This window comes from Chroicocephalus ridibundus, chromosome 9 (assembly GCF_963924245.1).
Source record: "Chroicocephalus ridibundus chromosome 9, bChrRid1.1, whole genome shotgun sequence".
Taxonomy (NCBI): domain Eukaryota; kingdom Metazoa; phylum Chordata; class Aves; order Charadriiformes; family Laridae; genus Chroicocephalus; species Chroicocephalus ridibundus.
In genome coordinates, this window is record NC_086292.1 from 6,031,713 (window position 1) to 6,056,209 (window position 24,497).

Below are 24,497 nucleotides of genomic sequence, written 5' to 3' on the forward strand. Positions count from 1 at the left end.
CACTCCAGCACCTCTTTTTTGTGGTAAGGGTCCCAAAACTGGACACAGCACTCGAGGTATGGCCTCACCAGCGCCGTGTACAGGGGGACGACCACTTCCCTAGTCCTGCTGGCCACACTATTTCTGATACAAGCCAGGATGCTGTTGGCCTTCTTGGCCGTCTGGGCACACTGCTGGCTCATATTCAGCCGGCTGTTGAACAACACCCCCAGGTCCTTTTCCCCTGGGCAGCTCTCCAGCTGCTCTTCTCTAAGCTTGTAGCGCTGCATGGGGTTGTTGTGACCCAAGTGCTGGACCCCACACTTGGCCTTGTTGAACCCCATACCATTGGCCTTGGCTCATCAATCCAGCCTGTCCAGGTCCCTCTGTAGACCCTTCCTACCCTCCAGCAGACCAACACTCCTGCCCAACTTGGTGTCATCTGCAAACTTGCTGAGGGTGCGCAACATCCCCTCATCCAAGTTGTTGATAAAGATAATAAACAGAACTGGGCCCAGTAGTGAGCCCTGGGGAACACCACTTGTGACCGGCTGCCAATTGGATTTAACTCCCTTCACCACCACACTTTGAGCTTGGCCCTCCAGCCAGTTTTTTACCCAGCGAAGAATACACCCATCCAAGCCATGAACAGTTTCTCCAAGAGAATGCTGTGGGAAACAGTGTCAAAAGCTTTACTAAGGTCTAGGTAAACAACATCCCCAGCCTTTCCCTCATCCACCAAGCAGGTCACCTTGTCACACAAGGGGATCAGGTTAGTCAAGCAGGACCTGCCTTTCATGAACCCATGCTGACTGGGCCTGATCGCCTGGTTGTTCTGTATGTGCCGTGTGATGGCACTCAAGATGACCTGCTCCATAACCTTCCCCGGCACTGAGGCCAGACTGACAGGCCTGTTGTTCCCTGGATCCTCCCTACTGGCACGCATTAAGCCCTCACCCTTTGCACAGGCAGTACCTGTGCTCAGGACTCGGCCATCGGTGCCTTAGCGGTGAGAGTAGAGCCTGCTAGGGTGACCTAGCTCTGCCCCAGGACTGTGGCATCCTGCCCATGCTAGGACTACTTCCCAAGCCCCAGCATAGCAGCAGGGACGTTAACCCCCGAGATCCCTTCTGCTGCTAATTACGTTGCATTTGTGGGCCAGGAAGACCCTGGAGGCAGAAGAGCTGTTTACGTGGCAAGACACTGGTTTGGCTCCAAACTGCCCGAGTGAAGCCAGGAGATCTCAGCTCAGTTTCTGCTAAGTCACCGGCCCACCACACACCGTGACAAAGGTCTTCGCACAAGTGAGGCCCAGAACCACATGAAACCAAACTAGCATGGAGACGGGGTGACTGTGCCCCCCAGGTACCATCACCAACAAGCCAGCATGGGAGAGCAAGCAGAGCAGCTGCTTGAGACCCCTGATGAACTGGTTGCACAGCTTGCGACAGGGCATGAATTTACCCTTCAAAACCACCACCAACACAACCATCCATTCTGCAGAGATAAAAGAGCATCTCCACTACTGCAGACCCCAGTAGATGTGGGCCTGTAGACATGCATCCTCACCAGACCTACGCGATTTGAGAACCACTAGCCCATGACCCGGCACACACTGGCTTGTTGGTTTTTGTAGCTGGCTTACTTATTGATCAACGTCTTTAGGGAGCGTGTGAGCGTGCCCATGACAGTGGCAACCGTGGCTGACTGGCGGGCAAGCTGCTCCACCGTCTGCTGGTGGCTCAGCGTTCTGGCCGTGGACTCCTCCGCAGCCTTCAGGAGGAAGGTGTAGTTTCTCACCACTTCCTCCACCTTCGTCAGCAGCTCTTGGCGCTGAGACTCCGAGCGCACGACGTACACCAGCCTCACAAACGTCTCGATAAGGCTGCTTAGCACCTGGAAGCTGCTCGTGATGGCGGAGAGCATGTGGGTAGGACTCTTGTCGACAGCTGCCACACGGCGGCAGGAGGCCCGAAACTCCTTGAACTTGAGGGCGAGCTCTTGCTTGTACTCAGCCAGCTGGGAGATGTAGGGCTTGCAGTCCCGGACGTCAGGGCTCACCACACACTGCCTCAGGATAGTCAGGAGCTCGTTGGTGTCCAGCTGCACTTGCAGAAACCCGTTGGGAAAGCTGTAGGCATGGCCTCGAAGGGTGTTGATCTTTGCCAAGCTCCCCTCAAAACTAGAGGTCCTTAAATCTATTTCCTGGGTCTGACTGTCATTGGGACTGCTGCAGGCTGTTGCATCTAGGACCTGAAGAGTCCTGCTCATGACTGGGACCATCTGATTGTCCAGCTTCATTCCCGGGAGTAGCTGCATGGGGATGGAATAGGACAGCTCATCCTTCTCGCTCCCATCATCTGCAACATCGCATTTCCTGTAGTAGAAGCAGTACCGGATGGAGCAGCACTTCTCATCCTCCATGTCTTCATCCCGCAGCTCAGCAGGACTTGGATACATCTCCTCCTGGACAGAGAACACCGCTGAACCCTTCTGGTTCTTTTTATCCTGAGCTATCTGGACATAGGACGGGTCAGCCACTCCAGAGGCTTCCAGGATTTTGCTCTTCAGAACAGGACAAAGGATGCTGGGCTCAGGCTCTTTCTGGGGGCCCTTCTGCTTGGTCGTATAGATGTTCTGGTAGATGTCAGAGGACAGGGATGTCCTATCAGTCTTATCTATTTCACTGACACTGTAGCGACGCAAGAGCTTCCTGTAGTGTGGAGCCCCCATGCACTCCCCCCGGGAAGCGCATGTTGTCAAACAGGAGACGCCGTTCTCTGGATCTGACCGATAGTCTCTGGACTCTAAACTTGTGGATCGTATCCGCTTGCCTTTGGAAGGGCTGCTCACACTTGTCAACCTAACAGCTTCCGCCTGCTTCTGGTCATCGCTAACTTTATCCCTCCCTCGTCTCTCCAGTTCTGGCATCACCAACTGGTTAGGGGGTGGCCTCACCCCCCTGCAAATCCGCTTGCAGTCGCAGCTGCGCCTCTGCTCCCTGGACATCCCTGGGACTTTTTGCACAGGACTGCTCCTTAGCTGGCAGCTGCAGCGCCCAGGGGCAGGCGGGTGCAGATACTCCTGTGGTGGGAGGTCACCTTTGCTCTTTGGCTTGAGCAGCTCTTCAAGGAATTCCAGCTCATACTGCTTCACCTTCTGCAGCTGGGCCTGCCGCTCGTCCGTCTCCTTCTTCAGCCGGGTCGGAAATGTTGCAGAGAACAGGTTCCTCAACCTGAAGGGAGCTTTTGGAGCTTTGGGTTTAGCTGGGACATCTGCATCTTGCTGGGTCACCTCCAGGACTTTTTCTGCTTTTTTGGAAGGCACAGTGCTGATCTGCAGGCTCTCGGATCTGGGCACCAGCTGGATCGGCCCTTTGGGTTCCTCAGTGGTGCTCCTGAAAGTGCTCCCAGGTGACGCAGAGTGCAGATTGCTACTCTCAGCTTTTAAGCTTTTGGTTGAACTATCCTGTTGCATTTTCTGTCCTTGGTTTGAAGGAGCTGTGTGTTTCTGAAAGACGAGGCTCATGGCTTCCCCACCTGCCTTCTGACCTGGCTCTCCACTTGCGGCTTTTCCTGGAGCATCTCTACTCACTTTTTGCTGGTAGCTTTTAGAGGCAAAAGTCTTACCGGGCATCATTTCCTCCCCCGAGGAGGTGTGGTGGAAAGCTTCAGCCTTACTGCCATGAGCTTCTTTAGGACTTGGAGAAACTTCACAGTGCTGCTGCGGAGAGAGTTGCTGCTGCTGCTGCTGACAGTTGCATAATGTCTCTGCAGTTTGTGGACCTCCTTTAGGTTTCAAAGGCTTGCTGCTGGCTGCTGCACAGCTGCTGGTACCGTTCGTGTTCTTGTCTTCTTTTGAGACTGCTGCCACTTGGGGAGCTGAGCCTTTTGTGTTTGCCACTTGCTGCAGAGCAGCTGAAATGACGGCTGGAGTTACACCACTTTTTTGATCCAGGAGGAGCTTGGAGCTCGGCGGGACCTCTTTGGGCATCTTCTCTTGGAGGTCCTGTGCCTGCTCCCTGCTCGGGGCTGCTGTGGCATGCGGAGATACCTCAAAGGCAGCTTTTGCGTGGCCTGTACCTTTGCATTCAGAGCCTGGCGCGGGAGCCCCCCTGTTCTGGTCATTAATCTGGGGGGCCAGCACCGGCTGGACAGCCAAGGTGTAGCTCCGCTCAGCATGTTGCTGCTCCTGTTTGCTCTTGCAGTTGGTAAGGTTGGGGCTTTGGTGAGAGAAAGCCGGCTTCAATGAAGGGCTCGTCTCCTGGCGGCTGAGGGGGTAAGGTGAGGTGAGAACGGCCTGGGCAGCACAGCTCTGGATTCGGAAAGGCAAGTCCTTTCTGGCCAGGAGGCTTTCTTTGTTGATGTGTTGAGCGAGGAAGTAGGCTGCGTTCTGATGCTGCTTCATAGCAGAGACCATCTCTGAGACATCAGTTAGCTCTGAAGAGTTGGTTTCATGGCCGGAATCCAAGGATGACTCAGGAGTGATGGCAGCCAGGACAATAAGACCTGAGGAGGGACACAAAGAAAACCCCACGCCAACACTCACACCACACTGCTACGTAGAGGAGAGGGGAACTCCATGCGGCAGGAGGGTCGCAGGAATGCAGGAGACAGCATCCCGTCGGAGAAACTTTAGTGACTTCCCACAACTAAGAGTTAATGCTTTTAAGAGAGATCACTTGTCAGCACTGAGCTGGCTTGCTAGCTCAATTCAGCAAGAGCTCTTGGCCCAGGAAAAGGTCCTGGGAAGCTTTCCAGGGTCAGCGATAGCAGAGCTACAGGGACTTGTCTGGAGCAAGATGGAAAATCGGGCAACAGCTACTCTGCCATAGCTAGTAGGGCAGACAAGGTGGGGTGAGGGACAAAGGACTGTGCTGCCAGCAGGGTGGTCCCAGAGACACCCATCTGGCAACAGGTTTGCCCTGTGAAGGGCTCACATGCTGCAAAACCTGGGTGGGAATGTGCGAAGACCAAGCGTCGAAGGTACCAGCTGAGTGGGGTCCCTCACAGCAGGGAGGAACTCACGATCACAGTTTGCTAGTGCCTCACCCCAGCATCGTGACACATGGACCACGGCAGATACGGGATAACCAAGAGACTCCTTCAGCCACTGTCAGGGAGAGAAATCCCACCTCAGCTTCTTAGAAATCTTCTGAGCAGCAGCTTGACTGCTCCTGCTAGAACCTGTTGCCCCAACTTAGTTTTTACTAGAAGCTGCTCCAGAATCACATATAGGATGGGAGAAGGGCACTAAAGGGGAAGGATGCACCATAGCAAAGAGAGGCTACGGGGAATAAAGAAAGTCACAGCCACTGAAATACCTGCTGTCTGCTGTGGCGGGGGATGCGGACAATCCTCTGAAGCAGCCAGGGCCTCCAGCGCCTGCAGGGTGGACACCAGGGCATCGTCCAGCTCTTGGGCATGGTCTCGGACTGTCCGCGGTTGCACGTTGTCTATCAGCGTGACAGGGATCTCGTCGTAGAGGATGCCACAGAGATGCCGGCCCTGCTCCTGGCTCTGGGCAGCCGCCCGGCGCTTGGGGTCGTCCTCGTCTGAGCTGTTGTCTCGGAAGCCGGGAGGGGGAGCGGCGATGGCGGGGAGCAGGGACGTCGTCTCGTCTTCTTCCTCATCGCTCCCGGGAGGAGGAAGCGACATCAAGTCCACCATATTGTCCCGGGTGCTGCCAGGCTTGCCCCCCTTGCAGGAGGCCAGCCGGCTCTTGATTTTGGCTTGGCAGGACTCACAGTAGAAGTGCGAGGTGTCGCTCCGCAGGTGGGTGTCGATGGTGTGCGCCCTGGCCCTGCTCGCGTGCCTGTCTTGGTCAAGGCCATCCGGGTCATACTCGTTAGCTGCCCCGTTGTAGCCTTGGCCAGAGCTTTTGGAAGTGGGGTCGGATTTGGTCCTGGGACGAGTTTCCTCAAAAAAAATCAGGTTTTCATTGATGTCCGTCCTGCTCTCTCTTTCCTTCCTCTGCTCTCGCATGTGCAGGTAGCAAAAACTGATAAGCTCCGAGTCCGAAGCCCTGGTGGCCGGAGCTCTGTCTGCTCCAGCGCTGGCGGCAGAGCCACCCACCAACCCGCTCTCTTTCTTTCCCGTGTGCCCCGCCGTGGCAGGTCGGTGTAGGTTGTGTGCGTTGATGTAATCTAAACCAAAACCACAACAAGAGCATTAGCAGCAGCACCCGGGAGAAGGGAAAACAGCACGGGGAAGATCCTGCTCACCCTGGAAAAGCGTCCATGTGCTCTCTGCCCTCCAGCCCTCGGCGTGATGGACTGCAGTGGGACACGCATGCTCCCTGCGGCACAGCCAGGCCACCTGGCCGGGCTTTTGAAAAATCATCTTCTGCAACCCGCTGGGCCTGTCTGCCAGTAATGAGTGTAGGAAAAAAAGTCCTGCACGTGCAGATCATAGAATGGCTTGGGTTGGAAAGCACCTTTAAAGGGCATCTAGGCCAACCTCCCTGCAAGGAGCAGGGACATCTTCAACTCAATCAGGTTGCTCAGAGCCCCGTCCAACCTGACCTTGAACGTTTCCAGGGATGGGGTGTCTACAACCTCTCTGGGCAACCTGTGCCAGTGTTTTGCCACCCTCATTGTAAAAAATATTTTCCTTATATCTAGTCGGAATCTACCCTCTTCTAGTTCAAAACCATTACCCCTTGTTCTATCACTATAGATCCTATCAAAAAGTCCGTCCCCATCTTTCTTATAAGCCCCCTTTAAGTACTGAAAGGCCAAAATAAGGTCTCCCCAGAGCTTTCTCTTCTCCAGGCTAAAACCCCCACCTCTCTCAGCCTGTCCTCATAGCAGAGGTGTTCCCTCCCTTTGATCATGTTTGTGGCCTCCTCTGGACCTGCTCCAACAGGTCCGTGTCTTTCCTGCGCTGAGGGCTCCAGAGCTGGACGCAGTACTCCAGGTGGAGTACTCTCCCCAGAGCGGAGTAGAGGGGCTTAAAGATCTGGTAGCTCTGTTCTGTTCCTGTGTCCCTGAGGGCAGTTTCCCAGGGGGTCCTATTGACTACCTCCTCAAACAGATCATGGGCTGGAAGGGACTTCGGGTGATCAGCTTGTCCATACCCCACCTCTGAGGCAGAAAGAACATAACTAAAGCAACCTTCATAAACGCCTGTGCGATGGAGGGGAGCACATTGCCATGGGTGGCTTTGTATGTGCCACGCTTGCCTTGGCCTCCCCACCTGAGTGCCTGAGTCTCTCTAGAGAAAAGGGTTAAGCCCTGAGGGATACCACGTGTGTTGCCACCAAGAGCAGGGGGAGACTGCTGATTCTTGAAGGCAAGGGACCTCCTGGCTCTGAGACATCAGCCCCTCCCTGCAATAAGGAGAGAAGGGAAGACCTGGAGGAGGCAGAAGGGAGAGGGACGTACAGAGATCTACATGGTGGACATGGAAGATGGCTAGCTCAAAAAAAGCCCACGTGGTATTGAAGAAGCTGACATGCCTTTTTTTCCTAAATCAATAAAACCTGGATTCCCATTAACAAAGAGTCGTCAAAAGTGTTTTAGTGAGGCCCTTAGGTGTGTCTGGGGTACAGTGATGACGGAAGCCAGAATAGCCTAGAGGGTGGTTGGACAGAATTGAGAAGCAGTTGAGCTCCAGGCAGCAAAAACCCTGTGACACACTGACGGAACAGGCCACCTCGGATGGTTTGCTCCACTGCCTCCAAAACAATTACGTGCTACAGAACTTAATCATATAAATTTTAGAAAGTTAAATATTATGACATTTATGATAAGAAAGTATTGACCCTAAAGCTGTTTTTTGTGAGGAATTAGATCAATGACACCATGGACCAGCAGCACAACTGATCAGTGCCCTTTTACAAACAACCTTTAGACGTAAGAAATATCGTCCCGTTCCTTCCTCTCCATCTCCCCATCTGTCTCTTTTCTAGACTAACCACAGCAAATTCCTTTAACCTTTTCCTGACAGGTCTGTTTCCTAAATGTCTCAGCTTTCTTACTGCTCTGGGCTGGATTCCATCCACGTTGGCTACCTGGGAAAACGTCTTCTTTCTGTCCTGCGTGACGGCAACAGCGAGAGGAAGATCCCAGTAGCTTGCTGGGAGGCAGAGCTGGGCAGAACCAGAGTGGGGCTGGTCAGCACAGCAGGCAATGAGACACGGGGATGCGGTAGCCACATCACCGAGCCACCAGCCACATTCAGAGGGCAACGACAGCAGCCTGGCTGCATGCACGAACGAGGATCTTCAGCCTCAGCCCGCCAGTTCACGCATTATACAGCGAGAAGGAATTGTTGTCACCATTTTTGCATAACATTGGCCAGACCCATCAGTTTTCCTCAGGAGACTGCTAAACGCGGTGCAATATTGCCTTTTGGGGAGACGTCCAACATCACCTGGCTGACTTTAAGTGACAGACGCCCCCCCTCAGGTCCCTTGTCCCTCGCTGCCCGCAAACCACACGTCGTTTCTCTCTGGCTGACGGCTCTCGGATCAGGCGAGCTCCAAAAGAGCCCTCTGCTCCTGCTGCTCAGCGTTTCCCTGCACAGCCGCCCCTCGCTCCCTTGTGCGAGGCAAGCGGCTGAAATATTGCTTGGCCAGTGGTCCAGCCCTCAGGGGGGGCATCTGTCTGCATCCCAGGTTGAATTGTGCAGCTGTGTTGAGAATGGCTGCCAGGGGGATGCAGGCTCCGTCTCACCAAGTATAAATTAAATCAAATAAATCCTAATTAAATTCATTAGCTCAACAAATTGGACAATTTGTCTCCCCAAACACACATTTGTATTATACTATTCATCACCTGCAATGCTAAAAACCCGATCAAAACAATATCTCTCTCATTTATGGACATGCCAGCACTCAGAAATGACAGCTGTGTGAGTGAACTCAAGGCTGCTGCAGCTGGGGACGCTCGGCGCTGGGCTGTGCTGGGCTGGCATGGACCGGAGCAGAGGCTTTCCCAAAGCCAGACACCTCTGATGATGTCTGCCACCACCTCTGATGTCTGCCACCAATCTCTGATGGGTCATGCCGGCAGCCTGCCCCACTTGGACAGCCTCGTTGGCTGCCCGTGCCCAGCCAGGGCCCGTCGCTGAATGGGACCAAACCCCTAAAATCCATAATCCAGCTGCTGGATGCTCTCGGGGAGAAGGTCCTGACGAAGAGCTGAGAGAGCAACCAAGGGCACGGAGCTGCTCGGCAGACGACGGTTGCTGGTGGGAGCGGGGAGAGGAAGGGGCAGGGAGGCGACTCGCCTGGGCAGCTCCAGCAGAGCACAACCCTTCCTGCGGAGGGCAAGGATCTGGCATAACGGCTCCGCAGGGAAACGCGGAGAGATGGATCTAACTGACAGCATCCGGACAGAGCGTGCATTTCTAAAAATGTCTGTAGTTCAGCAGGAGGCTTTAATGGGCCTCAGGGAAGATGGATGCGCTCCTCTTCTAGGCAAAAAGCATGGGCCAGGGCTTGATTTTAACATTTAAGATTCTGGCACAGCCTGCCTGCAGCCTGGGAAGTCAAATCCTGGGCTAACTTGATTCATCCGAGTGGGGCTTTCTTATCGTTCCTGCAGAGATGTGCTAATGATCAGCAGTCCCTGCGATCCTTCTAGCGCCTGACACCTCAGCCTGCAGCCGTAGTGAGACCAGAACTGTGAGCAGACTTTGTTTTCTCAATACACGCTAAATTCACTCCTTCTGACGGATGCCTGAGCGGCTGGGCTGAGTGTACTGGGTCTGCAGGGAAGCTCTGCCACTCCGCTGGTCAGAGAGGTTTTCATTGCACTCCTGAGGCCACCCAGAGAGGGCCAAGCTCTTTCGTATGAAGGCCATGGGTCCATTGCTCCATCGCCGTCCTACCCACACCATGACCTCCCCTCACACTCACTCCAGCCCCCTGCAGAGTGACATTGTTTTCTTGACACTGTCAAGAAAAGGGCAAGATCTCCTACCCGTTTTGGCATAGGTTTGCACCATGCCCACAAAGCAAAATCTCCCTGAGGAAAAATCCTGGCTGTTATCACTGTTGTGGAACATGTGGAAAAGCACCAGTCGCACATGCTGAGACATCCCCTGAGTGACCAGTAACTGCGGGTGCCCCCAGCCTCCCTCCAAGCCCCTGGGGATGTTCTGGGATGCTCACCGCTTCCTACCGCACTCCTCTGACTCCCCACAGCCACGTGCCCCATCGTGTCCCTGTAGCCCCTCTCAGGGTGCCGTGACCCAGGGAAGGACCACTCTGGTGATAGCCAGTTAAGCTGGAAACACCCCCCGCTCGGAGCAAAACGTGACTAAAAGTGTTTCTGTAGGGCACGCAGAGCAGAGAGCACAGTGACAGCTGTCAATAAGAGGCACAGGTGAAGAAAAGAAAAGAAACCATGCGCGTATACTTACACCAACACCACCTGCCAGCTCTTTCCCTGGATTCACTGAGGTTGCCGCAGATGCTTTCCTGATGCCACTGTGTCCTCCCACACGCGCTAAGTCCGTGTCCTGGTGCCTTCCGCAGACCTCAGAGGCACCAAGTCCTTTCCCAAGGACCCTGCTACAGCTCTTGGCACTCCTCCCACCTCCCCCAGCTATTCCCATCTTGAGGAGGCAGTTTTGACACTCTGCCAGCTAAACTGAAGACTTGTCACAGCTCTCTGGAGCTGCGGTGTCACTCGGGAGGTCTGGGAGCAACCTTCCAGAGTCAGCTGCCTTGGTATTTTGCCCATCTCCAGCCACTGATCCTGTATTTTATTTTTCCCTATACAGAACATATACGACGTGAACACCTGCATGGAACAACAGCCCATGGTTGGCTCTTGTTTGAAACGACTCTTGAGAATCACTGATCGCTTTGAGGGTGACTCACACCTGCAATCCATCCTCAAGGAACAGAGCATCGGTGTCTGGTGGGACAGAACCTGTCCTTCAGCCGTTGTGGTCTCTTGCTGTGCCCAGCCCAGCCCCCTGCTCCCTGCATCAGGCTGGGCACCTGGAAAAGCTGGGATATCAAAGTTTCCTGCCCGATTTAGGAAATCAGCAGAGCAGCCATGCTTGCAGAGCTGCCTGTGCAGCCCAGACCCGCACTGATAAAGGCGGCAGTGTCCCTGACGGAGTGCATACACTCACGTCGGTCTCCGGAGCTGGGATGCTGGCCAAGGAGCGTGTGCTGCATCCCTGCAGCAACGCACAGGCTGCGTCTGCGAGGACCCCGCGTTTGGCTGGCAGCGTTACAGGTCTGTTCAAACGGCACCTCCCGGATCTGCTCTGGGAGCTGCCAGAACATCACTTGCAGTGAGTGCTCAGGGCCCGAGCTGACACAAGTCAGAGCTTATCCAAAATGAGGACTTGTCTCCTTGTTTTCTGGTTAAAAAGGGGGTCTGCTGCTTCTGCGGGGGGAATGGGAGCAGAGGGGCGATGCCAGAGAAACCTTTCTCCTCTCTAATGCTGCAGAGCCCTGGGCGGAGGGAGGAAGAAGAGGAGGAGGGGGGGAAGGCTGGGGAAGGGGCTCGCACAGAAAGCAGAGGCTGAAACGTACCTGCCTTGATAATCTGAGGCGGGGGCGGCTGGCTGGGGGCCCTGGAGAAGATCATCTTCTTGGAGTCCACCAGGAGACGGCAGTAGCCTGCGATCAGGCAGGCAAAGTTGGTGGCTTCAGGCCACTCCATCAGCAGCACCAGCGGCTGGAAGGCAAGAGAGGCAAAGCGCGTGAGGGCCAGGTAGCCCAGCTGGCTCGGGACCAGTACTCCAAAGGGCTTGTGCCTGCCCTGCACTGGTGTAACTGGTGAGCTGGCTGGCACTTTTATCACCCACGCAGGGAAAAACCGCCAGGTGCACCTCCCTGCTCCAGATCACCCAACAAATCGCTGTGCACAAGAAAGCGCCTCGCTGCAGCTGTAATCCCCGCTTGCTGCCTCCCCTGAGGATGATGAGGGAGGTGGAGCCCCACAGGGCACAGGCTGTGTGTGGCAGGGCTCCCATGCAACCGGCTCCTGGTCGTTTGTCTGCATGTCAGTGCTCTACCTGCAAGCACCAGTTTAATCATCAGGCCTTGGGGAGCTCAGGGAGTCTGTGGGGTCTCCAGCTGCCAGAACCCGCGTTTCACAGAATCACAGAATCACAGTTTCATTGCAGGCACCACGTCGCCCTCCCATAACCTAAGACATCTGCTTCCAGCAAGATGCAGAAGGGGCAAAACCCCCATTACAGGCTCCCCCAGCCACCACTCTGAGCCTGTGGATCTTATTTAAACCTAACGCTTCGGAAAATTAAATTTGTGCTTAGGAGCAGATGGCGTCTTCTCTTTTAGGAGAGCGTTTATTCGCACGCTAAAAAAGGTCTTTGCTTTAAAGAGAAGAAAAAAATAATCAGACACGATCTGCATGCCACATACAACCTCACCGCACAATCTAGCGGCAGACACCGTGACTCTCCGACTCCTGGCTTGTCCCAAGGAGAAGGTTAGCTCGCCCTGGGAAGCCTTCGGGGTGGGATCCACTCTTACCCCTCCGGTGAGGTTGGGACCCAGCTGGGCAGAGCAGCCTGCGCCAGCACAGCTCGGTCGAGTGGTCCACGCACGCTCTGAGCCCCCAGCACCGCTCAAGGCGGACCCATGAGATGGAAAAAAAAAAATTGTCCGTACCTTCAATAAATTTATTGCACGGCAGCTGCAGCCCTCATCCACCCTCCGCACAAAGCACCCCTGCCTAAAGGACCTTTGTGCCCCGGTACGGGGCTTATCTCAGGCAACAGGGGATGTCGAGCTGCTGCTGTGGCTCGGGCTGCCCGTCCTGCCATGCTCGGTCTCTCGCACACTGACAGCCCTCCAGGACTCAGAAGAACGCGTTCACCACATCCAGGGCAAACCAAGCCCGTTTCAAAAAAAAAAAAAACACTTAAGCCTACACAGTGTGAAAAGCGTTATAGCTATTTTGGTTTTCTTGTTTTATAACCACAGGAGGTTCCTGGTAATGCCCACTGGCCAGTTCTGTGCTCTGCTCAACACTTGCTTTTTTCAGACACCAAGCCAACTCTGGCAAAGGAAATCTTGGCCTTATAGCGTGTCACACTGAACCATACAACGCAACAAACCCGGCTGTGAAGCCATCAACCCTGGGCAGAGCCGCGTGTCATCCCCAAGACACACCAGCCCCTGGCGGGGCCTGATTCCTCCCAGGGCCAGGGTAAAGAAGTTCCTTCCTTGGCTGCTGTGCAGGAAGAGCAAGGAAAAGAAATAACCTGACGTGGAAGAGAAATAACCCGACAAGCAAAGGCCGTGCTGAGAGGCTCTGCCCCTGCGTGCTTGACGAGGCTCTTTCTGCATCACGGAAAATAAACCTGAGATGACACAGATCAAAGGGAAAGTATCAAGATAGAGAGAAAGGAGAGAAGAGATTCTTCACATAGCTGGAAGGAGGCAGGCATGCAGCGGTGAGGGGGGGTGACACCTCTTAGCCCAGCTCCAGTCTTGACACAAGTGATGAAAGGAAACGATGTGTTCCAGTTCTGCTGTATGAAGCATCCTTAAAACAAGTGCCTTCTACACAGGGCTAAGCCTTCTTGGGTTTTTCAAGCCATCTGTTGAATAACGAGTCATTTGCGCATTTTCCCCCCTCTGTTGTGCAGCAGTGAGGGTTTGAGTGCCAGTGACTAGAAAGGAAGCAAATGCCGAGGGGAGGGAGGCAATGGCTGATGAGTATCCGCTACTGGGAAATTAAATGAAGAGGCCAAGGCGGGTCAAGCGTCCCCTTTCAAAAGGAAAACCAGGGGGTTAGTTCCCATCACGTGCGAGTCACACACCAGAGATTCACAGCTAGCTCTTGGGGACACCAAGGCTGAGTGGCACAGAGTCACGGACCTTCTCTGCCTTCCCATTCAGCCCGTGGTGCAGCCCCGGTACCCCAACTGGGTACCAGCACCTCTGAGACCTGGCCCTATTTCCATCTTTGCTCCGATACCGCTGCTCCAGGACGCTCCCACCCACCCAGAGGTGGGACTGTAGGTTCTTGCTGGCAAGAAGCAGCCCCCGGCTCAGTCCTCCTGAAGGGAGACAAGACTGAGACACAACCCCCCGGCCGGTGTTTCTTGCCTACAAATAAAACACACGCAACGCATCAAAACGCCAGGAGCTCCCTGCCAGGTCTCCGAGCAAGCCCAGCCTCCAGCAATCGGTGCGGGGCACGCTGGGGTTAATTGTAGCATTCTGCTCTGAAAAAGAGGAATCTGAATACTGATTAGCATTACAGCTTAGCGAGGGGTCTTAGAAACGATTACTCTCACATCCTGGCAAGCAAGCGGCGTGAGAGTTCTTCTCTAATTGTCGAGCATTCAAATATTGTTATTAAGGATTAAATCACTTCAGGGGCAGCTTGAAGCCATCCACCTGCGCTGCCGGCAGGACTCCAGCGAGCTCCCCACGGCCCGGGACCCCGCGCTGCAGGGGCTCCGCCATTGGATTATCGGCTGTTTAAAACGATATCGCATGTGAGCAAAAGCTGCTGCTCCCGGGCTGTGCGTCTCCCCTGGCCTCGGTGGCTTCTCTGCTGCTCCTCACTAACCAGAGGTCTGGCTGCAACCCTTCCCCACGCGGGGTTACAAGACTGAATCTCTCTCTGTTCCACCTACCTAGGTAATTTTGCCGAGATCGCAGCCGCTCAGCTGCCTTTGAGATGTCCACCCTGCCGCCACGTCTCCCTGAAAGTGGCCAACAGACCTGGAAGTGATTCGTGGGGTCAAGAGGCAAAGAGGCAGCACGATTGCAGCAGCCTTGTTTCCTTGAGAAATCAGGCTACAAAAGAGGAGGTGTCAGGGATGGCAGCTAACGGAGATGTTATTTTTAGACAAGCTTGGTCACCCTGTTCCACGCAGGCAAGGCAAACGAGATGTCGTGGAGACAGCCAGGCACAGGAGAGCCGAGCAAACATTGACTTTCTGAACAGTTGCGTGAAAAATTTCCAACTAATGTTGCTAAGGGTTTCAGTGGGTAAATTCAGGGCAGCTTTGCAGGGAGCTCTAAGTTACAACAACGCAGGACTGTAGTCTGTGCTTTGGGCTTCCTTGTGATACCCATGTCTTGTGGTGAACGGGACTGATCTCCTTTCCTTCGGAAACATCCTGCAAGGAGCAGTGAGGGCTCGTGCCTGTGGTCAGGGTTGGTCTGGTCCCCAAGGGGATGGGGCTCATGCAACATCCCCGCCTCCCCCTCCAATTTTTTTAACTCACGGCTCAATCTCAAGCAGACCTGACAAAAAGGCAGCAACCTGAAAGAGCGTAAATCTTCATCCGTTTTCTAAACCTGGCGGTGCAGTAGAGCAGAGAGGCTTCTGTGAGTAGCCAGAAGGCAGGGAAGGATGCAGCAAGAGCAAACCCGGTGTCGTTCCTCCCTGCCCTATCGGCACTGATTTTTTTTGGAAGTTGCCACAAAATGCAGTACCTCTTTCCCAGCTGTTAAGCAGGAGACGGTGTTAATCACCAATGGGGAAAAAGTTATTAACTAGGATAACCCTTCAGTTATCCTCCTGCCATCCTGCCACGCACCAATGGCATGTCTCATGCCAACCAGCCCATCCTCTTCCTCTTCCTCACCAGCACATTCTCACTGTGACAGTAATGGGGGCTCGTACCTTGGTGGCCCTGAGGGCTCCGCTTCTGCCAGAGCAGAATCATAGAATCCATAGAACCATAGAATTGTCTAGGTTGGAAGGGACCTTTGAGATCATCGAGTCCAACTATCAACCTGACGATGCCAAAGCCATCACTAAATCATGTCCCTCAGCACCATGTCTACCCATCTCTTAAATACCTCCAGGGATGGTGACCCAACCACTTCCCTGGGCAGCCAGAAATGCCTGGCTGATTTTTGTCAGGGCAGCAGCACTTTTGGGATGAAAGCTGGTTTTCCACAGAAGCAAACTTACTGGGATAATGCTACTGCTCTAAAAATGCCAAACATCAGATTCCCAGCGGGACGCGCAGGTAAAGGTTCATCTCTGACCTGTAATACGCCAACATGAAAAGAAGCAAATTTCAAAGAGAATGCTCTTTCTACATTTAAATGCATAATACCGGCCTGAAATTATTGATATTTTGATCTTTCACTCATGCTGTTTTTCTAGTCCTAATGAGAAAAGGACATTTTTTCGCTTAGAGTTTCCCACTTGGCAACCAGTCTCTCTAGAAAGTAAAAAAAAAAATACATTTATACTGGATATGAGAGATGAGTTTTCCATTAGCTTATTAAGGATATAGTGCTTTTTCTATTATGCCCTGCCTTTAAATCAAACCTCGATGTCCTTCTGGAGGATATTTTCACGTTCAGACAAAGGTGAAGGTTTCACAGAAGAACGTCTGGAGGAAATTTTATGGCCAGGGTTATGCTAGGGGATCTTAACAGTCCTCATATTTAAATTAATTTATGACCCGATCTATGCATGCTATAACCCTTAAGCTTATGTGCATCTCCTTCTAATCTCCTGCCTTTATCATGTACTTTGGGCCTTACCCTGCTCCTTTAATGTAGTGCAGGAGAAAGGTGGGAGATGAATTTTCATAATTTATGTTCCCTGGTTTACTTGAGGTACGCTGCCAAGTTTATATTTAATAATATAGGCATCCGGGCCTAACGAGACAGCAGTCAATTTTTCACTTGTACACTGACCTTTCCTTCCCTCCCTTTAAGCATTATTAACTCAGATCTATCAATACCAGGCTGCCTGTGATTAGGACCATTATTTCCCATTTGTTGATCAATAAACCTCCTGCCTTTGTTAGCAGCAGCCCTTCGGGTTTCTGCAACAGCGTCTCCTTCCTTAGGGGCTTGAGCAGCCGCCACCTCCCCCGGGTGAATGTCACGGTCCCACAAAACGTCACAGCGGACGGAGAGGTACCTCCATAGACTGCAAACTTGTAGGTGCCTCCTTCTCTCTTCTTCCATGGTGGTGCTGGGTCCCTTGTGGTGCTGCTGTGTCCTGGGGAAGGCGCAGGTCCAGCCTACACTTTCCCATCACTTTCCCATCATGAGGAGTTCCTCCTCATGTTGAAGTTCCACCTAAACATGAGGAGGAACTTCTTTACTCTGAGGGTGGCAGAGCCCTGGCCCAGGCTGCCCAGAGAGGTGGTGGGGTCTCTGTCTCTGGAGACATTCCAAACCCGCCTGGAGGCGTTCCTGTGCCACCTGCTCTGGGTGACCCTGCTCTGGCAGGGGGGTTGGACTAGACGATCTCCAGAGGTCCCTTCCAACCCTATGATTCTATGATCACGATGCAGCCACCACCCTGGCTGGCTTTCATCTCCCCCACAGCTACTCCAAGGGCTTGTGCTCTTCCCTGGGGAATTTCTAATAACCAGAGCCTGCCAGCGCCTTTGGCATCCTCCACGTGTCCTATCCGTTGAAACAAGTTCTCAGGACGCCCAAGCTCGCAGCACGCCCACAGCACTGGATGCCTGAGGTCTGCTTGTTTGTTGATTTTTTTTTTTAATTTTTTTTTTTCTTAAATAAACAAATCAAATTTGGCTTTGCAGGCTTGGAAACTCATCCTCTCCGCTTGTTGTCTGACTCGCTCCTGTGTTTCTGGCTGGCTCCCATCCCAGTGCCTATGGGTGGCACCGGGGCTGTCACCACACACCGGTACGTGCTTTGCTTTACATCCCGCTAGAAAGGCTCTGCAAGGGGCGGGGAAAACTGCATCCACACCTCCCACCCCAGGTACTGAGCCAAAGGAAATCTCAATCCCTCCTTCTCCCCCACGAGATGACAGTGTTTCAGAATGGCTTCATGGAAATAAAAGATGAATTCAGTGTAGGGAACCACAGCCTTTAGGTCCATCATCACTGCAAAGCCTCGCTCTTTGGGTAGGAGAAAGCCGATGGGCTTCAGTCGTCGCGTGCACGAGCGGGCGTAACGCCGGCCTCGCCTGCCCTCATCGCTTTGACGGGGCTGCCCACCATTTTCAGACTGCAATTTGGCAAAGGCACACACAGCCTTGGCACCCACAGCGCCTGCCACGCTGGGCTGGGGGAAGCACCACAGGGCTCAGGGCTGGCACCCGCTGCCACCGGTGCCAGGGGGAAGGCTGGGAGGCAGAGGGGTCCCCATCCCATCGCCCAAAGGGGTCCCCATCCCATCGCCAGCGAGAGGGAGGGCAGCCAGCAGGCAGGACTTGGCTCCTTCCAGGGGGAGAGGAGAAGCTGCACCCTGGCCGGGCACGGCAGCTTTTTATTTCCATGTCAGGCTGGAAGCACGCCAGGGCTCCCGGGACACCGACATCAATAGCCAGATCCCAAGCAGAGCAGCAGCCGGGGACCTTTCTGAATTAATTTTTCCTTTGTTTTCCTCTGTCGAGTCTCGAGTTTGGCTGAAGCGCCGACTGGCTGCAGGCCCTGCTGGGAGACATGAAGTCAATTACCCCTGCGCCTTTGATTGAATTGCTTTTGGCGAGCGGCCAGCTGCCGTGGGCTCCAGCCCCGCAGCCCGGCGCGGGGACAAGGCGCAGCCTGGGACACCTCCTCTGTTATATTGCGGCTGCTTGTCGGGGCTCAGGCGATCCGGCTACCTTCCGAGTGCTCCTCTTTCATCCCCATTCAGAGGGCTTCGGCAGTTTTTTTGCCAATGTCAAGACTGTTAGTAATAAAAAGCCCAGCGGCGCGTGGCTGCGTAAATCAGAAAGGGGAAATGCTCCGTTTGAAAAGGCATTTCAGTAAGAACAAAACCTTGGCTTCTGCAGGAGCTGCGGAGCCACGCAGCCGGGGATGTGACCTGGTGGAGCCACCCGGCTGGACGTCGGGAGCTGGCTCCGAGGTGCCCATGGAGCTGCGCGGATCTCCCCACGCCTCCTGCACTGGAAGCCTGGGCAAGCGTGGCGAGCAGCAGCCCCTCCGCACCCCATCAGTGCTGCCCAGCTCGCCCAGATGCCGGGCAGGAGATGCTGGTGCTGCCCTTCCCGGGATGCCGGGAGGTAGCAGATGACTTTGCAGTCCTGCGCTGGGGAGATGCACGTCTGGATGCCCAAATCTGAGCTGGCTCAGAAGCATCGGCTGCTCTCAGCTGCTGGTCCCAGGACACACCATGTGCCACCAGCCGGTCCCCGGCAAATCTACGAGCTCCAGAATCAATGCTCAAACACCGGCAAGTCCGGAGCGCAGGAGGAGGAGCGGAGAAGCGACGGCCCCAGCAGAGAGGGGACTTTGGCAGGTGGGAATGACCACACGATCCTGCAAAACACCAGCACGGCTGCAAGTGCAGCTGGGGAAGCACCGTCCTGCCCCTGTGAACTTTCTCAGCACTTCCAAGCAAACCTGCCCCCCTCCCTCCGTGGCTGTCGAGGCAAAACCTGCTCCTCTCCTCCCAGCAGCTCCCTCGGACATTGCAGGGAATAAAAATCCCTCTTGGACCCAGTGGCAGAGGCCTGGAGGCTTTTGTTCCTCTGTTCCGAGGTTGCACAGCTCCTCTATGAAGGGTCCTGCCAGCATTTGCTACCCTAGCAAATAGCTAAAGCAAGCAAAGCAGAAGCACTAGCCCTGGTTTTGTATCCCAAATGGGCTGTTTTAAACAGAAACTGAAGCCGAGGATGGAAAAGCTCCAAAACAAAGCAATTAACTATCCAGTGAATAATTTATAAGACAAACACCATTTCTTTTCCTCCCGAACTAAATGCAAATGGTTTACGATCTCTTCAAGCCTGGTTGTTACCTGAAAATCTTCCCCTGCTCCTTCCCGGCAGGTCCGTCTGGGCTGCGGTTGCAGGCACGCAGTGGATAAGGATGTTTGAGCTGGTGCGGTTGGGATGCCCACACCTCCTGCCTGGTGGCTGCTCCGTGACCTGACTCTCTTTTTTTAACCCTTAGGACCAACCACCCAACATCGACAAACCTGGCGCTCAGAAATTCAAAATGGCTTTTCTGCACAAATCCCTTCCCCGTCACCGAACATCTGCCGTTTCCACAGTAACCCGGCGAGCAGCTGCGAGGGGACGCCGCCACCCCCCAGGTTCGGGCTGTCTCACCCGCATCCCGCATCCCTGCCGTTACCTGGGGAACGCACCGGCGCTGCCCCAGCTCCAGCATCCCGCAGGGCAGCTCCCGTCATGGAGCCACGGCCCCCAGGGGGACACCCCCACCCGCTCTGCGATCCGTGGGGCTCCGACAGGCTTCCAGGGGCAATACGGATTTGAGCGTAGTTCCCCAGAGCAGTCAGGACACTACCTTGAGCACAACCCTCTAACGGTTTACCACTCACAGTGGAAACAGATTTATTTGCCACCCAGGGCTTTAGCCAGAGACACGTTTCAGTGCAATGGAATAATTGCAGAAAGCAGATCAGCACCACGAGGTAATGATCTTTTCGCCTGCTTTTCCTAGCTTGCCTCATCCATCGCTGTCCTGCGTAGGATTAGCACATGCCACATTTCGGAGCAGACATTCTGGCTTGAAAACCCAGCCCTTTGGATAACGGTTAAATGAAGACAGATAACAGCAGCCTCAGCACTGGCGGGGTGCTGTTGAGCCTGCTGAGATTCACAAATGGGATGCTCGCTCCGCTCCAGGCAGGCAGAAGGGCTTTCGGTGGCTGTAGGCAGCTGCCTGGAATTTCTCAGGGAGATAAAGCCGCTGTGCATGCGTACGTGCCTGCGGGAAGTTGTACGTGAGCTGCCTCTTCTCCGGGAATTGGGAGGGTGGATAGAGGGGAACGCGGGAGAAGGTCTGCTCCTACGGCGGGAAAGGGCTCGTGGTGCTAACGGAGTTAATCACTGCTGCAGAGCACGGCTGAGGGGAGCGGCACTGCAGGATCTGCGGAGAAGCCGCGTGGGAATTGCCACCTAATTTATAGCAGATGGACGTCAGCATCACCTCAGCCTCCGGCACATCTGCCCCTCCTGCGGCCACTCTCAGCCACGCACCGGACTGTGCCCGGGGCAGGGGGACGACGACTGCCCTCTCCCATGCCAGGGAGGGGACGGTGGCACCAGAGGGGCCCGTGCACCCCACCGTGAGCTGGCTGCACTCGGTGCGGAGGGGTGAGCGGAGCTCCGTGGAGCAGAGCTGATGCCACACATCGCCCCAGGCAGTACCCACAGCCGGCGAGATGGCCACGGAGCTACGGGACAGCGGGAACACGCCGTGCTCGCAGCGCTCGCAGGGAGCCACGAGCAGTCCATCACGGGGTCGTGACCAGCCTATTATTAATGTATTACTATTGCGATTTATGGACACATATCCGAGGGGCGTGGGCACCAGGAGGAGCCAGAACGGTTACTCATGGCGCAGATGATATCCCTTGGTTATACCTGCTCCGTAAGGAGAGCCCCTGGGCACAGCCCAGGCAGCCGCAGGGGCCGGGCAGGGAGGACTTCCACCTGCCCAGGCTGCAGCGGGGAAGATTTGAGGGTTTTGAAGGGTAGGATAAGGCACAGCAGGACACCAGGACTTCCCCTGGGTAACGACTGACCTCAGCGGGATGCAGAAGAGGGAATATTACAGGTATTACAGTTGGCCAAACACCCACTGAATTACAAATGCAAAAAAAAAAAAAAAAAAAAAAAAAAAAAGGCTTTCACTGATCACAGGATGGTTCGGGTTGGAAGGGACCTTAAAGACCATCCAGTTCCAACCCCCTGCCCTGGGCAGGGACACCTCCCACCAGACCAGATTGCTCAAAGCCTCATCCAGCCTGGCCTTGAACGCCTCCAGGGATGGGGCAGCCACAACCTCCCTGGGCAACCTGTTCCAGTGTCTCACCACCCTCACAGGAAAGAATTTCTTCCTGAGATCTAATCTAAATCTCCCCTCTTTCAGTTTGAGGCCGTTACCCCGTGTCCTATCATTACACTCCCTGATCCAGAGTCCCTCCCTGTTCTTCCTGTAGCCCCTTTAGGTTCTGGCAGGGGCTCTAAGGTCTCCCCGGAGCCTTCTCTTCTCCAGGCTGAACAACCCCAACTCTCTCAGCCTGTCCTCACAGCAGAGGGGCTCCAGTGCTCTGATCATCTTTGTGGCCCTCGGCTGGACTCGTTCCAAAAGGTCCATGTCCTTCTTGTGCTGAGGCCAAAGCAGATGGCCTGACAGCCAAAGCAGACGGGACGAGGATGAGCACGGCTCTGGCAGAGGCTACCGGGGTGTTTCTGCAGTTCAGCAGAGCTCCTGGACCAGGCACAGCAGCAGCGGGAAAACAGACTTGGAGGAATTAATGAGCCTGGTGGGAGGAAGTGCTAAAATCCCCCAGGAGAAGAGGCAGCAGGAGAATCCTAAACAAATCCACCATGATTACATCTGCAAGGCTACGGCTGAAATAGAGAGTGCCAGGAAGGGGCTGCAGAGAGGGCTGAGGCTTAGAGACCTCGCAGGAGATGAGGAAACATGGAGGCAGCCAGCAAAGCAGCTTCATCAGCCTCGGGGGGGGAAAGGGATGAATGTGGGGGCAGCAAACCTGACCTGCAGCCGAAGGCTCGGAGGACTTGTGCAGATACAGCCTGTCTGCTGTGCGGCAGCACCTCCACGCCCCACAGCGGTCACAGCTCCACCACGACGGATATCACGGCATGAGACAGTCTCTGCCAAGCGCTGCTCCTGTCTAATTTAGCCCAAACTCAATCCTAACTCTGACCTGTTGAACTCAAAGAGGGAGGAGAGGATGGCAGGATACCCAGTAGGTGGCTTATTGGAGCCAGGAACACCCATGCCCAGGGGTGCCCGGCGATCTCTTCTCACACTCGGAGCCTGACATCCCCCGTCCCATCATTTCCCGTTCATTCAACGATCCTGCATGGCTTGGCAAGTTCCGCAAGCACTGCTAATGCACAAAACCCCACCAGTCCCTTCCAGTACCTGCATCCAGCCCAGGTATGGCCATGGACGGCTCTTCTCCAGCCCTGCTACCTGCCTGGCCTGTGTCACCCCCATCTGCCTTGAGGACCCTGCTTGAACCGTTGGGTAGGTGTCTGGGTCACGGCCAGAATGCCACCATGCCTGCACTGCGCACCCTCAGTGTCAGGTCCCTGCCTCTATGGCACAAGGAGCCAGACAGGCAGGGGGGATGCTGCAGACCACCTGCCCTGTGACCGCAATGTGAAAGGGACCTTTGAGCCCCTAGAAGTCTCCAAGCAGATGCTCCTTGTGTCCTGAACCCCCTGTGAGCACTGAACACCCAGCCACAGCCTCTGCCCTGGCCCCTCTCCCCCGTGCCTGCCTCCGCGGCACCCATGCCTACCTTGGCATCCAGGATGCTCGTCTCCACCCGGGCCACCCCCTGGTTCTCCCTGAACAGCTGGATCTTGCTGACCTTGCTGAACTCCGACAGCACCGTGGTGAGGTTGGTCTTCAGGTCGATGACGTGGCTGATGCCGTGCCGGGGTCCCACCAGAAGCGTGGTGGCTGGCTGCTTCTCGTCCTGGTGGCACGAGCACATGGAGAGAGACAGAGGGACAGGGGTGAATAAACGCACCCTGGGGCTGCGCCTGGCTCTCTCCATGGAGCCAAGTCTCCATGTCGGCAGCTCGGCCAGGTCCCGGATGGCTTTGGCAGAGCAGCCGGTGAAGCTGGTGCCATGAACCCCCCTCCCCGAGCCCCTCTGCAGAGCTGGGAACGGTGTGCAAGATGCCAAGGCTATTTAAAAATACAGCACTGAACTGACTGTCCACATGAAATATTCAGGCCTGCTGGTGTCACTACAGAGAAGTAACAGCGTGTTACAAATCTGCCTGATCTGACATTGCCTCCGAGAGAAGGAAGCAGAGGAGGGAGCGAATGCATTTTAGGAAAGAAGAAAGACTAAAGCCTTGACTGAAAACAGACATCTTTCTTGCTCTGGTCTGCCCAGGAAGGATGCTTCGAACCGGACCCGGAGGTGAAGAGGAGCTGGGCATACCAGTGCAGAAGAGAATAAGGGAATACTTTTTACCACTTACATGTGGTTCAACTCCCAGGCTGGCTCAGAGTCATTGCTTTGGTGTCAGAGATGAAAAAAACCAGCAGGGCACCCACACCAGAGGTGAGGTGCCCAACGCTGCACACCCAGGCAGTGCTGGAGGCAGGCTCCGACCGCTCAGCCACGGCTCCGACCAGACACCTCGTGGTTCTGCCTTCACCCATTTCCTACAGGCAGCCCTTTGAGCTGCGAGGTGAGGAGCTCCAAGGCGTGGTGGAAGCAGAGCAGATCAAAGGCTGCAAGAGGTGGAACCCAGGAGGCAAAGCAAGGGAAGCGCTAAGACCTTGGGTGGGGGTAAAGGGAAGGATGGCAGAGAGGTGACACTTACACGGAGACCCCCGGCTGGGAGGTGGAGCAAGAGGGATGGAGAGGTGAGCCAGGCAGTGCGGAGCCTTAGCGGCTCTACTGTTCTCCTGTTTAGCTTGGTGGCTTTCTTCCTGCCGTGGACAGAGTGAGGTGGCTTTGGTGAGGGGTGGAGATGCCTCTGACGGAGATGAGGGAGGAGTGGGCCATGGTGGTTGCAGCTTCCTGAGAGCTGCCAAACAGTGGTTGGGCTGGACCACTGCTGATGGAGACGGTAAGGCCAGCCGGGCTATTCCCTGCATGGACAAGCAGGGAACGCAGCGGCCTTTGCCACGGGT

General features: G+C 54.9%; 1 protein-coding gene across 3 annotated transcripts in view; it reads right to left on the reverse strand.

Annotated features, from left to right (window-relative positions):
* Window positions 1-1,612: 1,612 nt before the first annotated feature.
* The window catches only part of FRMPD3 (FERM and PDZ domain containing 3), a 61,657-nt gene continuing 38,772 nt past the window's right edge, over window positions 1,613-24,497 (reverse strand). For all 3 annotated transcript variants that reach the window (XM_063345821.1, XM_063345820.1, XM_063345819.1), the window contains exons 14-17: window positions 23,140-23,319; window positions 11,482-11,626; window positions 5,303-6,124; window positions 1,613-4,487 (exon numbers count right to left, since the gene is read on the reverse strand). In XM_063345821.1, the coding sequence (XP_063201891.1) occupies window positions 1,621-4,487; window positions 5,303-6,124; window positions 11,482-11,626; window positions 23,140-23,319 (4,014 nt within the window). In that variant the 3' untranslated portion in view covers window positions 1,613-1,620. The remainder of the gene's footprint in view (window positions 4,488-5,302; window positions 6,125-11,481; window positions 11,627-23,139; window positions 23,320-24,497) is intronic.